General features: G+C 45.0%; 1 protein-coding gene and 1 pseudogene across 2 annotated transcripts; one reads left to right on the plus strand and one right to left on the minus strand.

The window, feature by feature from the left end:
- Nucleotides 1-5,582: 5,582 nt before the first annotated feature.
- On the minus strand, nucleotides 5,583-7,369 carry LOC109940419 (SKP1-interacting partner 15-like; annotated as a pseudogene).
- A 2,991-nt stretch (nucleotides 7,370-10,360) lies between these two features.
- On the plus strand, nucleotides 10,361-13,677 carry LOC103629366 (NADH dehydrogenase (ubiquinone) complex I, assembly factor 6). Of its 2 annotated transcripts, none has more exons than XM_008650506.3 (2): nucleotides 10,361-10,799; nucleotides 12,427-13,677. In XM_008650506.3, exon 2 carries the CDS (start codon nucleotides 12,461-12,463, stop codon nucleotides 13,373-13,375), a length of 915 nt encoding a protein of 304 aa, XP_008648728.1. In that variant the 5' UTR covers nucleotides 10,361-10,799; nucleotides 12,427-12,460; the 3' UTR covers nucleotides 13,376-13,677. The 2 variants fall into 2 exon arrangements, with proteins under 2 accessions (XP_008648728.1, XP_008648729.1); XM_008650507.4 differs by having other exon boundaries at nucleotides 10,458-10,927.
- The last annotated feature ends 2,209 nt before the right edge of the window (nucleotides 13,678-15,886 follow it).

A 15,886-nucleotide genomic window follows, 5' to 3' on the forward strand; every position in this document is an offset into this window, starting at 1 on the left:
CGTGCTTAGCTCACTAGATAGTTTTTCACATTTTTCTACTTCCAGAGCGTAAGCATTTTTAACTTTAACATGCTTCTTGTTTTCTTTAATAAGGAAGTCCTCTTGGGAGTCCAAGAGATCATCCTTCTCATGGATAGCACTAATTAATTCATTTAATTTTTCTTTTTGTTGCATGTTTAAGTTGGCAAAAAGAGTACGCAAATTATCTTCCTCGTCACTAGCATTATCATCGCTAGAGGACTCATATCTAGTGGAGGATTTGGATTTAACCTTTTTCTTTTTGCCGTCCTTTGCCATGAGGCACTTATGGCCGACGTTGGGGAAGAGAAGGCCTTTGTTCATGGCGATGTTGGCGGCGTCCTCGTCGGAGGAGGAGTCGGAGAAGCTATCGTCTGAGTCCCACTCACGGCATACATGGGCGTCGCCACCCTTCTTCTTGTGGTATTTCTTCTTCTCCCCTTCTTGTCGTCGCCCCTGTCACTGTCACTAGAAATAGGACATTTTGCTATAAAGTGACCGGGCTTACCACACTTGTAGCAAACCTTCTTGGAGCGGGGCTTGTAATCTTTCCCCCTCCTTTGCTTGAGGATTTGGCGGAAGCTTTTGATGACAAGCGCCATTTCCTCGTTGTCGAGCTTGGAGGCGTCGATGGGTGTTCTACTCGGTGTAGACTCCTCCTTCTTCTCCTCCGTCGCCTTAAATGCGACCGGTTGTGCTTCGGACGTGGAGGGGCCGTCAAGCTCGTTGATCTTCCTTGAGCCTTTGATCATAAACTCAAAGCTCACAAAATTCCCGATTACTTCCTTAGGAGTCATTAGTGTGTATCTAGGATTGCCACGAATTAATTGGACTTGAGTAGGGTTAAGGAAAATAAGTGATCTTAAAATAACCTTAACCACCTCGTGGTCATCCCATTTCTTGTTCCCGAGGTTGCGCACTTGATTTACCAAGGTTTTGAGCCGGTTGTACATGTCTTGAGGCTCCTCCCCTTGGCGAAGACAGAAGCGACCGAGCTCCCCCTCGATCGTCTCCCGCTTGGTGATCTTGGTTAGCTCATCTCCTTCGTGCGCGGTCTTGAGCACGTCCCAAACTTCCTTGGCGCTCTTTAATCCTTGCACCTTGTTATACTCCTCTCGACTTAGAGAGGCGAGGAGTATAGTTGTGGCTTGGGAGTTGAAGTGCTCGATTTGGGCCACCTCGTCCTCATCATAATCCTCATCCCCTACGGATGGTACCTGTGCTCCAAACTCAACAACATTCCATATACTTTTGTGGAGTGAGGTTAGGTGAAATTTCATCAAATCACTCCACCTAGCATAATCTTCACCGTCAAAGGTTGGCGGTTTGCCTAATGGAACGGAAAATAATGGAGTATGTCTAGAAGTGCGAGGATAGTGTAAGGGGATCTTACTAAACTTCTTGCGCTCATGGCGCTTAGAAGTTATGGAGGGCGCGTCGGAGCCAGAGGTGGAAGGTGATAAAGTATCAGTCTCGTAGTAGACCACCTTCCTCATCTTCTTTTTCTTGTCGCCACTCCGATGCGACTTGTGGGAAGAGGCTTTCTTCTCCTTCCCCTTCTCTTTGTTGCGGGACTCTTCCGATGTGGCCTTCCCGTGGCTTGTAATGGGCTTTTCGCCGGTCTCCATCTCCTTCTTGGCATGATCTCCCGACATCACTTCGAGCGGTTAGGCTCTAATGAAGCACCAGGCTCTGATACCAATTGAAAGTCGCCTAGAGGGGGGTGAATAGGGCGAAACTGAAATTTACAAAATTAATCACAACTACAAGCCGAGTTAGCGTTAGAAATAGAAACGAGTCCGAGAGAGAGGGCACAAAACAAATCGCAAACGAATAAAGAGTGTGACACGCGGATTTGTTTTACCGAGGTTCAGTTCTCGCAAACCTACTCCCCGTTGAGGTGGTCACAAAGACCGGGTCTCTTTCAACCCTTTCCCTCTCTCAAACGGTCCCTCGGACCGAGTGAGCTTTTCTTCTCAATCACTTGGAACACAAAGTTCCCACAAGGATCACCACACGATTGGTGTCTCTTGCCTCAATTACAAGTGAGTTTGATCTCAAGAAAGAATGAGAAAGAAAGCAATCCAAGCGCAAGAGCTCAAAAGAACACAACAAATCACTCTCACTTAACACTAATGCTTTGTGGAATTGGGAGAGGATTTGATCACTTGGGTGTGTCTTGTATTGAATGCCTAGATCTTGTAAGTGGTTGGAAGTTGGAAAACTTGGATGACTTGAATGTGGGGTGGTTGGGGGTATTTATAACCCCAACCACAACTAGCCGTTTGGTGGAGGCTGCTGTCGCATGGCGCACCGGACAGTCCGGTGCGCCAGCCACGTCACCAGGCCGTTGGGTTCTGACCGTTGGAGCTCTGACATGTGGGCCCGCCTGGCTGTCCGGTGGTGCACCGAACAAGTCCTGTAGACTGTCCGGTGTGCCACCCGCGCGTGCTCTGCTTCTCTGCGCGCGCTGGCGCGCATTTAATGCGTTGCAGACGACCGTTGGCGCGAAGTAGTCGTTGCTTCGCTGGCTCACCGGACAGTCCGGTGTGCACCGGACATGTCCGGTGAATTATAGCGGAGCGGATTCCCGAAGCTGGCGAGTTCAGAGTCGCTCTCCTCTGGAGCACCGGACACTATCCGGTGTGCACCGGACATGTCCGGTGAATTATAGCGAAGCGCATCTGAAAATTCCCGAAGGTGCGAAGTTGGGCTTGGAGTCCCCTGGTGCACCGGACACTGTCCGGTGGCACACCGGACAGTCCGGTGCGCCAGACCAGGGCTGCCTTCGGTTATCCCTTGCTCTCTTTGTTGAACCCAATTCTTGGTCTTTTTATTGGCTAAGTGTGAACCTTTGGCACCTGTATAACTTATAGACTAGAGCAAACTAGTTAGTCCAATTTTTTGTGTTGGGCAATTCAACCACCAAAATCAATTAGGAAATAGGTGTAAGTCTAATTCCCTTTCACATACAATTCCTGTTTTTGGTTCAGATGTCAAACTTGTATGGGCACCTGAAACTTGTATGGGGAAGTCGAGCGTGTAGACGAGACGTCCTTCACTCCTTGTAGAGATTTGCCAGCCTCAAAACACAATACCATGGAAAAGTCCGGTTTTGTGTTGACTGCTGATACGAGAATAATCATCCAAGAGCACTATAGGTTTCTAAACTTATTCAGCCGTGTCATCTAGGTCCCTCAATAAATTTTTAGATCCCTAAACTTGTTTGGCATGGTATTCAAACTTTCAAACGAATTTTTAGACCCCTAAACTTGTTCTGTCACACACTACATGTGTTTGGAGACCTGAATGACACGACTAAACAAGCTTATGGAGTGTTTGGTTTGAGGAATGATATAGTCCATCATCTTCTCACTCCTCACTTTTTTGTTTGGTTTGTGGAATGGAGTGAGTTAATCCATCACCACCTAATTCCTCATAGTTAGTTGTTTAGTACTAATATATGGAATGGAGTCATCCCACCAAATTTGAAGAATGGACCCATAATGCACCACTTCATTTTGGATATAGTGATTTATCAAACCAAACACCTCATTAGTGACCCGTGATGTACTTTACTCTTAATCGAACTATGGCATGCACTGGATGGAGCGATCCAACTCTAGATGTAGGACGCTGTTCCAGATGGTGCCAACCAAAGATGAACATGGAAACACTGCAGGAGAAGCGCATGGGTAGTCGCGCAGCAATAGGAGAGAAAGAGAGAGACAACATTCATTTTTTCTCAATTTCCGTGGGGTGCATGCACTTCTCACAAGTTATGGCCGTTTGGATTCCTAGGTAGATTATAAAAGCTAGTCCCTGTGAATCCAAACAAAATTCTACGAAAGTAGAGGAATTTTAGAGAACTGAAATCATATAGGAAATTTTCCTATATTTCTAAAGTATTGCTCATTGTAGTGAGATTTTAGAGGATTTCTAACAAGATGTCCAACTTCTTTGAAACTCTCCTTTTATGTCTATCTATTTCCTCTAATTCGTGTGTTTTCCTATATTACATCCAAACACTCTATTTAATAGTGTTCCTATATTTTAAATTCATGTAGGCATGCAACTTCATTCCTACGTTTTTCCTATTCTTGCGTTTTACCAATCATGTGTTCCCTAAAGGGGCCTTAATTGGTGACCATATATCAAAACAACAGTTTGTTTGAATATGAGTGTTTTGATAAACTGCCACACATTGAAGATGTGTAAGCGCGCATGGCTTAGGCCGTCTCCAGTAGCTCATTCCCTATTTCAAACTTCACTCTGAAAAAGTGTCAAACACAAACAGTATCATTTATAGTGTCGTGTTCCCTATTTTACACGATCCATCGTAGGCAACCTTAATTCCACACACATTCTATCTATTTTAAACCGTAACTCATTTCAGTGAAGTTATATGGACATTTGGGCTGCTTTATCTGCTTTATATGATTCCACTTCGGGAATGAGGGTTCACAAGAGCTATCATATCATCTACTCTTCACTAAAAAGTGAATAAATTGCCTATTTAGTTTTAAAATTAATTCAAAATGTATTCCCTGTGTTTTTCTCGGTGGTCCAGGCCTCTATGCAATATATCAGGTGGGGGAACCTTTCACCCCGTCGAAAAATAAAAAAATAATGGTGCCGTGACTAGGAGTGATAATAGGCTCTAGATTTTACACTATAAAATTTAAGAAATGAATCGAATTAGGATCGAGCTCTATTTCTATCCATTTTTAAACTAAAATTAATTAAGGGCTCTAACTTATTGTGAATAAGTATTTAGATCATGATCCATTATCACCCTAGTCACGACAGTAGTTTTTTAAGACAGATGGTTGCTTGTGTTATCTACACCATGTCTCTGTGTTTATGTTTGACTAGATATATGCTTGTGCGTTGCTACGGAATCAATATATCCATTTACAAACATAGTTGTTTCATAAATTAAATTATTTGAAAGGAATCAAAGTTATATGATATGATCATTTTAGAATTTGCATGATTAAGAGAGCTGACACAATCAGATAAGGACATGAACACATATAAAATTTTACCAGTTATATTTACCAGTCATCCATGAAAATTTAAAATGGCAAAGATGTCATATATAGAAAGCAAAAAAAAACAAGAAACTACCAATATACCACTATGGAAACTTCACACAAACAACATCATACCCCATACATCAACTTCCTTCTTCAACTCCACATTCACTTCTTGCCTGCCATGCTAGAATTAAGAAACACCTTCAGCACAAAGCACACAAAACAAATCAAGTAATCTAAGTCATTGGGTTAGTCATTAGTGTTTACCGGTACAACGAAAAACCGTGCCATCATGTTTGGTGACTTGCGCAGTAGCCATCACGACTGTCGCAACACACAAGCCAAAGAGCCTGTACAATGGCCATACGCTGCAACGACACACAAGTTATTTGATCAAATATACAAAATAAATTCTATACCAACAACCTCGCATAGTGGAAAACATCACATAATAAGTGGAAAACATCACATAATAAAATTAGTGTTGCGGTTTAGATCAGGTAGGACATACGGTTGCTATTTGTACTAAAATAAACTTTCTACATCACCATAGCCAGGAAGACCATCCACCAGTCCCACTTGCCACTGCTCCCCATCTCATCTTCCTCCCACATTGCAAGCTTCCCGCGCACTCGCTTACCTGCGAACCACACCTTCCCATCGCCTCCGAAAACTTTGACCTTATTGTTACCCTCGGCAGCAGCGGCCGGTATGGAACCTCTCTTCGAGGTAGCCTCGCATAGGCCAGTGAAGTAGCGGTACATATTGGGCGGCATGCGCCCAGCTTCCTCCCACTCCATGATGGCCAGATCTAGGCGAAGTATTAAGACCGTGGAGCACGGCGCGTCCATGGCGAAGGAGGACCTGAGCCCGCCGATCATAAGGACCCGGCGGCCACCAGCCCCAGCCAGGAGCCGGGGACGCTTGAGGACCTCGAAGACGTCTCCCCACGTCGCTCGCTCCACGAGCGCCCAGCCCCCCGTGAGCATGGCAAGCGGGCAGGAGAAGAGCTTCCACTGGCTGCGCCACGGCGTGCCGACGTCGCAGAGTGCGAAGACGGCGTCGGAGGCCAGTATGGGGCTCCGCGGCTTGGACGACAGAGAGAGTGGATGCTTCATCCACTTGGCGGATCCGGAGGGGGTGTAGGATAGCGCGGCGAGCTCGGTGAGGACGAGCACCGTGCCGGCGGGGCCGACGAGAACGGTGCTGTGGCGCGCCTAGGCGGATCCGAGCTGGGGCAAGAGGGCCGCGTCGACAACCTCAACCTCAAGAACGTCGGCCTGGCGGGGACGCTCCCGCCATCGCTCCCCTCGCTCGCGGCGCTGCGCGACCTCAGCCTCCAGGGGAACAACCTCTCTGGCGCGCTCCCGTCCTTCCGGGGCATGGCGTCCCTCCGGCGGCGAAAATGGCGGAGGTGCGACAATCCTGGGAGACTGAGGCACGATGCGAAAATCCTAGCGTTCGCGGGCGGGCGGGCGGGGTAGGGAGGCGGGGGCAATCTACACTCCTCTTTTAATAGTTAGTATATATATATAATAATTCATTACTTAGATCGAATGGATTGCACGATTTTCAATTACAAAACTAGGGAAAAGAATGAGGATCAACTATATTGGCTCTTATTGGATGGATCATAGGGTGCATTTGGTAGGGTTCTCATAGAAATGGTAGGGTTCTCATAGAAATGTTGTGGATTCAAATTTGTCTCGGAAATGTATGGCTACTTTGCTGGATATACCCTAAAAATAAGGTTGGATATAGATACGTAAAAATATCAAAATATTTATGATAGACGTTCGTTGGTAAAACTTTTAATGAACCGTGGATGGGTAATGACTCATGGTTCGTTAAAAAATTTACTCACGAATTGTCTGTCATCATTGTTTTGATATTTTTATCTATCCATAACTGACGCTATTTTTTTAAGGATATTCAATCAACTAGGCAGAGGCGATGTATATTTTAATTTTAAGTTTTGAGAACGACTATGAATGCTTAATCCGCCATTGAAATTGTCCCGTTGCCATATGTAGACAATACTAGTCGGTTATTCGTGCGTTACGACGGCTCATAACAATGCCCACGTAAATTATCCATCAAAAAAATCTCAAGATTTTTTATTGGTTGTCTCCACTCTTCGCATAATATTTTTATGAACGCACGAGTATCATAGGCAGCAAATCAGAGACCCTCATTCATTGCCTCTCCCACTTCTAAGGTTTCGTAGAGCAGGAGGAGAAAGCAAGAGACGGGCATACCTGTTCGTTGTCGGAGAAGGACATCACGAAGATCTGGATATCTGGAGGCGACATAGGTAGTATAGGTGTACATTCGGGCCGTCCGGCCCGACACGGCCCAAGCTCGAAAAAGCCCGTATTGTTTGACCCGTTTGAATTTCAGACCATGTCGGGCCGACCCATGGGCCTAGCCCACGGCCCGACACGTAATTGCTTAAACGTGCCGGGCTCATTTTGGGCGGCCCGAAATTATAAAGGCTCGAAATTCAATTTTTGGCTTGAAATTCAATTTTTGGCCCGATATACAGTTTTTGGCCCAAAATTCACATCAGAACCCTAAATTCAAAACAAATTTAATAAAATGAATAAAAGATAAGACAAATAAATTTGACTAAAAGCAAATTTAATATTTGTATTAAGTTACCAAAGCTATGCAATGACTACCTCGTTTACAAATCATTTTGTTAGAAGGAAAAAAGAGTATAATCAGCTTTATACAAAGTTCGTAAGTTCAGTTCATTATCTAATGTTCATAACAAAAGTAAAATTACATCACATACTCTAATTCAAAGCTATAAAAAACATCTAACTAGCATTTTCTCTAGCTACAAAAGTGTGGAATGAACTGTGGTTTTAATAAATATATGAGTCTTTTTGTGCCTCTATATGAGTCATTTCGTGTCTACCTTAAACAGGTCAAGCTCGTGCCCGCCCATGGGCCGCGACCTCGGCCCAAATCCGGCCCGACACTAAAATATTTTGGGTCGTGTCGTGCCTGGGCCGTGCTTTTTTCCGTGCTTCGGCCCGGCCCATCTGGCCCGGCCCAAATGTACACCTATAATAGGTAGTATATCGCTAGATATAGAGAGAGAGAGAGAGCACGCTAGCGGAGAAAGAAGTCCAGCCGGAGAAGCTCCAAACCAAGAGGCACCCGCACTAGGCGTCAGTCCGAGAAGGGCGAAAAAATGTGAATGTCTTCCCAGCCCTGGACCCGCCGAAGCGACACAACACCATCACCAACTCCGTAGCATATGTCGACTGCTGCTACGCTACGAGCCTTAGTTGTCGAATATCTCAAACATGGACTCTTCATCGCTAAGATAACCTAAGCGTGGCAGGCACCACCATGTCCTCCTTGACGACACGCACGGAGAAAGGCCAGGAGCATTACCGACTCGCCCCGTACCCGCGTCGGCGAGCGTCGGTCGGCTCGCGGCTGCGACCGTGGGTAGGGGTAGCAGATTGGGGAGGAAGAACACGACAAAGGCCGGGAAGACGAATGGGACGTCCGACGACGGCGAAAACGATAGTGTGCGCATGATGTGAAACGTCCTCGTGGACGTGCAATAACCACTATGCGAGTCGGTGTCGGGGCTGGTGTCGGACGAATACGAAGAGGAGGCGCCTGCTCCTACGCCCTCTGCCGAGAATGGGGTGACGCGGAGGTGGAGGCATGAGGGGAGAGAGAAAAGAAGTAGAATGACGAACAAGGTGGTGGCAACTGAGACGAGGACCATCATTATCGTGCAGAGGTATAGATGACCAAATGGGTCGTGTCTGGCGAGTCGGCCCGAGACACGACCCATTTAATAGTGTCTGGGCCAACCCGACACGAGTCCCGTATGGTGCTTGGGTTGTAGCCTCGGCCCGTATTGCTGGCCCGATCTGACACGATTATTTTTTATTTTACAAAAAAGTCATATATATACACATGTATAATTTATATTCAATATTATAAATAACTGAGCATGATGTTCTACTGGTTAGAAAGCTTCGCCTAGTGTCTCTCACCCTTCTTCTATCAGGATGTGGGTTCAAACCTCACGTCTTGCACCGCTTTTTAATATTTTACGCTGAGGAGAGATTTGGAAGAAATGTAGGAACTTTTTTTGTAAAAAAATGACGTAGGACGACCGTTGAAACAGATGCTTTAAGTATATTAGAGATTAGAGATTTGTGATGATACAGCCACATGACAATTAATTTATGTAGCAACAATTTGGACCACACAATAGAAGAGCAATGCGCCATGTGGCTAAAGGCGGTTGGTGACGACGATAGGATCATCTAACGCACCGATCAATAACTATCGGTCCAACTTTAACCTCATCGTCTGTCAATATCGATCAAATCGACCGATCTGTCGACCAAATTCAATGATGTTTAAGCCGAACCAATGCTCACACGATGGATAAAAGGTCCTCAGTATCTATCGGTCTAGCTCTAACACTGTTGTTTGTCGATATCAATAGAATCGATCGATTGGTCGACCAAATTTATTGATGTTAAGACTGAACCGATGCTCAAACAATGGATAAAGTCCACAGTTGAAAGCAGCCTAACTGTTGGTCAGTGATCAGTATAAGTTTCCACGTACCTGTTTGCCTCGTACGCATCTATTTTTTGGTGAACTCACCGGTCAGACCTAGTATTTATCAGCCATCTGCCCCTCTTCATCTCTGATGAGAAATTTGGAATTATGTCATTATGAGAAGTAGATTTTACCACTTTGCCATCGTTTCACAGACTTCACACGAATCCCATTATGAAACATGTCGCACACGCTATAATTGTTTAATGAAACAAAAAGAAATAAATATATCTATAAGGACATTGAGAGACGATTTTGCCCCTGTTATTGTTCGTGCATTCACTTTGGTCGCTGATGTTGTCCTCTAAGGATGTATTTGGTTTGGCTTTTGACTTTTTGCTTTTGCTCCTAAAAGCTAAAAGCCAATCAAAAGGCTGGATCTAGGAATCGGTTTTTTTCTCTATAAAAACCGACTTCCTCGCAGTGTAAAACTAAAAGCATCATTGGACCTGCTTTTAGTGGCTTTCGGATGAACCGTGAAAACATATATCAAATAACTTTAACGACTTTTAGTGGTTTCCACCAAACGTTTTTTAACTTTTTAACAGCTTACACACTACATCAGCTTTTTCCACTGCTCACAGTCAGCCACAACTTTTTTTTTCACAGCTACAGCCCAACAAAACATACCCTAAACCCGGTTGTGTCTGCCCTCAATGTCCATATAAATATGCATTACTTCTTTCGATTAATATAAAGTATTATATTGTGTGCGATATATTTATAAAGGACCGTTTTATAATGAAATTTAGACGAAAACTCTCAAAGATTGTAAAATCGCGAAGGCTACTAGGCAGAATTCCAAATTTCTCATCCCTGATACCTCACACCGGGCCGCCACACAAAATCCCACACCTGCGTATCGCGCTGCCCACCGCACATCCCCGCCTCCCGCCGGCCGGCCGGCCGCCTGACGACTCGCGGTCACCGCCTGCGGGCCACCGTCCGCCCCCAGCTCGCTCACGATATTGTACGTTCGTGGCGCGGAGCACCGTGGTGTTGGCCTAGTACGTCGATTTCACGGTGACTTCACTACCATTGCCGCCCAGTGGCTGCAGAAGCTCCCCGCCAGCAACAAGTTCACCTACAACTGCGACGGCCACACCTTCAGTTACCTCATAGAGAAAGGATTTAGTGAGTAGCTTTCATCCCGTCGCTCCGTTCCGCCTTATTCCATCTGAATCTGCGCCGCCGCGGGCTCGAATCGGGTTCGGCTTGCTTGGATCTCGCGGGGTTCGCCTCGATCCGCTAGATGGTATCAGGTTCGTTCGGTCGTCTCGTGTTATTCTGGATTTGATGGGATTGTACTGCGTTCAGCGTTCTCATGCCTTATCTGGGGATAAAAGCACTGGCATATATCTCTCAGATGGATCCATGCGGGATATGTTGCTCCTGTTTTTAATCATGGAAAGGGTTGGCCATTTTGCCGATTCTATTGGCGTTAGTTGATGCCGTGGCTTTGTAGCTCTATTTTGCTTTCATTTGCTATTCGTTTGTCACATAAGAAATTACGGCATACTATAGAAGTATTATGTGATAAGGAATGTTGTAATACCAAATTCTCAGCAACTGATATGAGTTAGGCGTCCATTTCAAAACATTGTGTTGATCTAGAATAAAACTCAGATGAAAGCACCCGTCAGTAAGATTTCTTCATGGCAAACAGACCTGCTAATAATCTGATAATTGTTAACGGAAGGGCTGCTAACTATTACTAGTTCCATTAGCAGGATCAATGTTTACAAGTCGGCCGATCAGCTGGTCGAGTGAGAGGGGCGACCAGGCGACTAATCGCGATTAGGGCGACGATTAGTCGACCTAATCGGTCCTGGTCGACCTCTGGTCATCCGTTAGTCGTCCTATAGATTTAAGGACATATGTATATGTATATAACTATATATTAACTATATAAACATTGTATTTCTGCAATAATATAGGCATAATTAGTAGCAGACTAGCAGTAATTCAGTAAAAGTGAAACAGAATCCATCCAAAGTCCAAAGTCTAAACTGAAAGTAATATTGGCATAATTACTTGCATTAATTCAGTAAAAAGTACAGCAGGAACCTGCTGGCTGCTACCTAGAGCAGATCAACATCCAAACAAATCGCGCTAGAGCATCCAAACTGCATTACCTGCTGGCTGGAGCACTTGGAGGCTGGAGCAGAGACGTCGGCAGAAACCAGTGAGGACAGAGGAGAGGAGTAGGGTTTCTGGCGGCTGGGAAGGGTTCTGGCGGGTTTCTGGCGGCTGGGAGGGGTCCTGGTGGCTGGGAGGGTTTTTGGAGGGGCGGGCTACTGTAGATGAGCCAAAAACCAGAGTGAAGCCCAGTACCAAAACTGCAACGACCAAAAACGACCAGGAAGTGTTCGACCAGACGACTAATCGCCCAGGTCGACGACTAGTCGGACGACTAGGACGACTAGAAACCCTAATCGCGTCGTCCTCCTAATCGCCCTCTTCCAGGCGACCAGCCCGACTAATCACGATTAATCGCGATTAGTCGGACGACTTGTAAACACTGAGCAGGATTTGGAGTTGCTAATGATTCATATGCACCTTCAACTCACTATCTAACTACCTATTAGCACATGGATGCAAACAGCTTCCCGCTAAAAGTTAGCAACTATTAGCTAGCTAATTTTTATTGCCAATGAATCCAAACAGGCCCTAACTAATATGAACATGTGCACAAATCTCGGCTGTTGTATATTCAGAATCTAATCTAGCCATGTGCCTTTCTTTTGTTTGTGTGGTGCAGGGACCTTCCTTCCTGATACAGGAAGGCAGAATTCATGAGCGGCGGCACGCCTGCAGCAAGCAGTAGCCTGCGGACAGCACTCTCATACTGCGTGAGGCAAGTCCGCGCCTATGACTACCACCACTACCTCTGCCTTCTCCACCTGGCCCCGGCCGTGCGCAAGGCAGCGTTCACCTTCCGCGCCTTCAACATCGAGACAGCAAGGGCCATGGATGTGGTGTCCGACCCCCGGACCGGCCTCATGCGCCTCCTCTGGTGGAAGGAGGCGGTCGACAAGGTCTTTGGCAACAAGCTGGTCGAGCACCCAGTTGCCCAGGCGCTCTCTTCGGTCATCGCAGACCACAAGGTTAGCAAGCACTGGCTGAAGCGGTCCGTGGAGGCGAGGATCAACGACGCCAACCGTGAGGAAGGCACCATTCCTGGGACGAGCGCGGAGTTGGAGAGGTATGCGGAGGACACCCAGTCCACCATCCTTTACATGACCTTGCAGGCTGGCGGAATACAGTCCACCGTGGCTGACCACGCCGCCTCTCACATCGGCAAGGCCAGCGGGCTTCTGTTACTGCTCAAGGCGCTGCCGCACCATGTAAATAAGCAAGGGACGGTACATTATATCCCAGCTAGTGTGGCCGAGGAATGCGGCCTGCTCATCACACGGGAGGGCGGCAGGTCGGAGGTCAGGGCAGGCGAGAGGCTGCCAGACGCAGTTTTCAAGGTTGCATCTGTTGCGGAGGCTCACTTGCACAAGGCGCGGGAGTTGGCACCGTCCGTGCCCAAAGAGGCGATCCCTGTGCTCCTCCCAGCCTTGCCGGCCCAGGTCCTCCTGGATACCCTGCGAAGGTGTGAGTTCAACGTGTTTGATCCTCGGCTGTCGAGGGGAGTCCACGGGGTCTCTCCTCTGTGGTACCAGCTGAAGCTTAACTGGAACGCGTGGCGAAGCAGGTACTAATGAGGAGGAGGAACCTTTTGCCCTCAGCCATGGGAGCTGTTGCTGTTCCTTGTAGCAAAAAGCTTTTTATTGGGGTTTTTTGACATAGCAGAGATTGAATAACTACTTGCGGCAGATTTGAAGCTGTTGAATATGTGTCGTGCTTTTCGTTGTGTTTGTGGGCTGGGCTCATTTACATTGCACAATTGCAACACTGACAGTGCCTGTTTTATTTTTCTTTTGGAACATACAATGCCTGTTTGTATTAATACAGCAGAAAGCAGACAATATTTTTTGATAAACGCAATTAGTTTTCTATAGTCTATATAATTCCTGTTTTCGGTTCAGATGTCAAACTTCTATGGGCACCTGAAACTTGTCAGTCTATACAATTCCTGTTTTCGGTTCAGATGTCAAACTTCTATGGGCACCTGAAACTTGTCTGGGGAAGTCGAGCGTGTAGACGAGACGTCCTTCACTCCTTGTAGAGATTTGCCAGCCTCAAAACACAATACCATGGAAAAGTCCGGTTTTGTGTTGACTGCTGATACGAGAATAATCATCTAAGAGCACTATAGGTTTCTAAACTTATTCAGCCGTGTCATCTAGGCCCCTCAACAAAATTTTAGATCCCTAAACTTGTTTGGCGTGGTCTTCAAACTTTCAAACGAATTGTTAGACCCCTAAACTTGTTCTGTCACACACTACATGTGTTTGGAGGCCTGAATGACACTACATGTGTTTGGAGGCCTGAATGACACGACTAAACAGCTTACAGAGTATTTGGTTTGAGGAATGATATAGTCCATTATCTTCTCACTCCTCACTTTTTTTGTTTGGTTTGTGGAATAGAGTGAGTTAATCCATCACCACCTCATTTCTCATAATTAGTTGTTTAGTACTAATATGTGGAATTCATTTCTCATAATTAGTTGTTTAGTACTAATATGTGGAATGAAGTCATCCCACCAAATTTGAGGAATGGACCTATGATGCACCACTTCATTTTGGATAGAGTGATTCATCAAACCAAATACCTCATTAGTGACCCGTGGTGTACTTTACTCTTAATCGAACTATGGCATGCACTGGATGGAGCGATCCAACTCTAGATGTCGGACGCTGTTCCAGATGGTGCCAACAAAAGATGAACATGGAAACACTGCAGGAGAAGCGCATGGGTAGCCGCGCAGCAATAAGAGAGAAAGAGAGACAACATTCATTTTTTCTCTCTTTCCGTGAGGTGCATGCACTGCCCACAAGTTATGGCCGTTTGGATTCCTAGGTAGATTATAAAAGCTAGTTCCTGTGAATCCAAACAAAATTCTAAGAAAGTAGAGGAATTTTAGAGAACTGAAATCATATGGAAATTTTCCTATATTTCTATAGTATTGCTCATTGTAGTGAGATTTTAGAGGATTTCTAACAAGATGTCCAACTTCTTTGAAACTCTCCTTTTATGTTTATCTCTTTCCTCTAATTCGTGTGTTTTTCCTATATTACATCCAAACACTCTATTTAATAGTGTTCCTATATTTTAAATTCATGTAGGCATGCAACTTCATTCCTACGCTTTTCCTATTCCTGCGTTTTACCAATCATGTGTTCCCCAAAGGGGCCTTAATTGGTGACCATATATCAAAACAACAGTTTGTTTGAATATGAGTGTTTTGATAAACTGCCACACATTGAAGATGTGTAAGCGCGCATGGCTTAGGCCGTCTCCAGTAGCTCATTCCCTATTTTAAATTTCACTTTGAAACAGTGTCAAACACAAACAGTATCATTTATAGTGTCGTGTTCCCTATTTTACACAATCCACCAAAGGCAACCTTAATTCCACACACATTCTATCTATTTTAAACCGTAACTCATTTCAGTGAAGTTATATGGACATTTGGGCTGCTTTATCTGCTTTATCTCATTCCATTTCGGAAATGAGGGTTCACAAGAGCTATCAGATCATCCACTCTTCACTAAAAAGTGAATAAATTGCCTATTTAGTTTTAAAATTAATTCAAAATGTATCCCCTGTGTTTTTCTCGGTGGTCCAGGCCTCTATGCAATATATCTGGTGGGGGAACCTTTCACCCTGTCGAAAAATAAAAAAAATAATGGTGCCATGACTAGGGGTGGTAATAGGCTCTAGATTTTACACTATAAAATTTAAAAAATGAATCGAATTAGGATCGAGCTCTATTTCTATCCATTTTAAACTAAAATTAATTAAGGGCTCTAACTTATTGTGAATAAGTATTTAGATCGTGATCCATTATCACCCTAGTCACGCCAGTAGTTTTTTAAAACAGATGGTTGCTTGTGTTATCTACACCATGTCTCTGTGTTTATATTTGACTAGATATATGCTCGTGCGTTGCTACGGAATCAATATATCCATTTACAAACATAGTTGTTTCATAAATTAAATTATTTGAAAGGAATCAAAGTTATATGATATGATCATTTCAGAATTTGCATGATTAAGAGAGCTGACACAATCAGATAAGGACATGAACACATATGAAATTTTAT

This window comes from Zea mays, chromosome 6, assembly GCF_902167145.1.
Source record: "Zea mays cultivar B73 chromosome 6, Zm-B73-REFERENCE-NAM-5.0, whole genome shotgun sequence".
Taxonomy (NCBI): Eukaryota; Viridiplantae; Streptophyta; class Magnoliopsida; order Poales; family Poaceae; genus Zea; species Zea mays.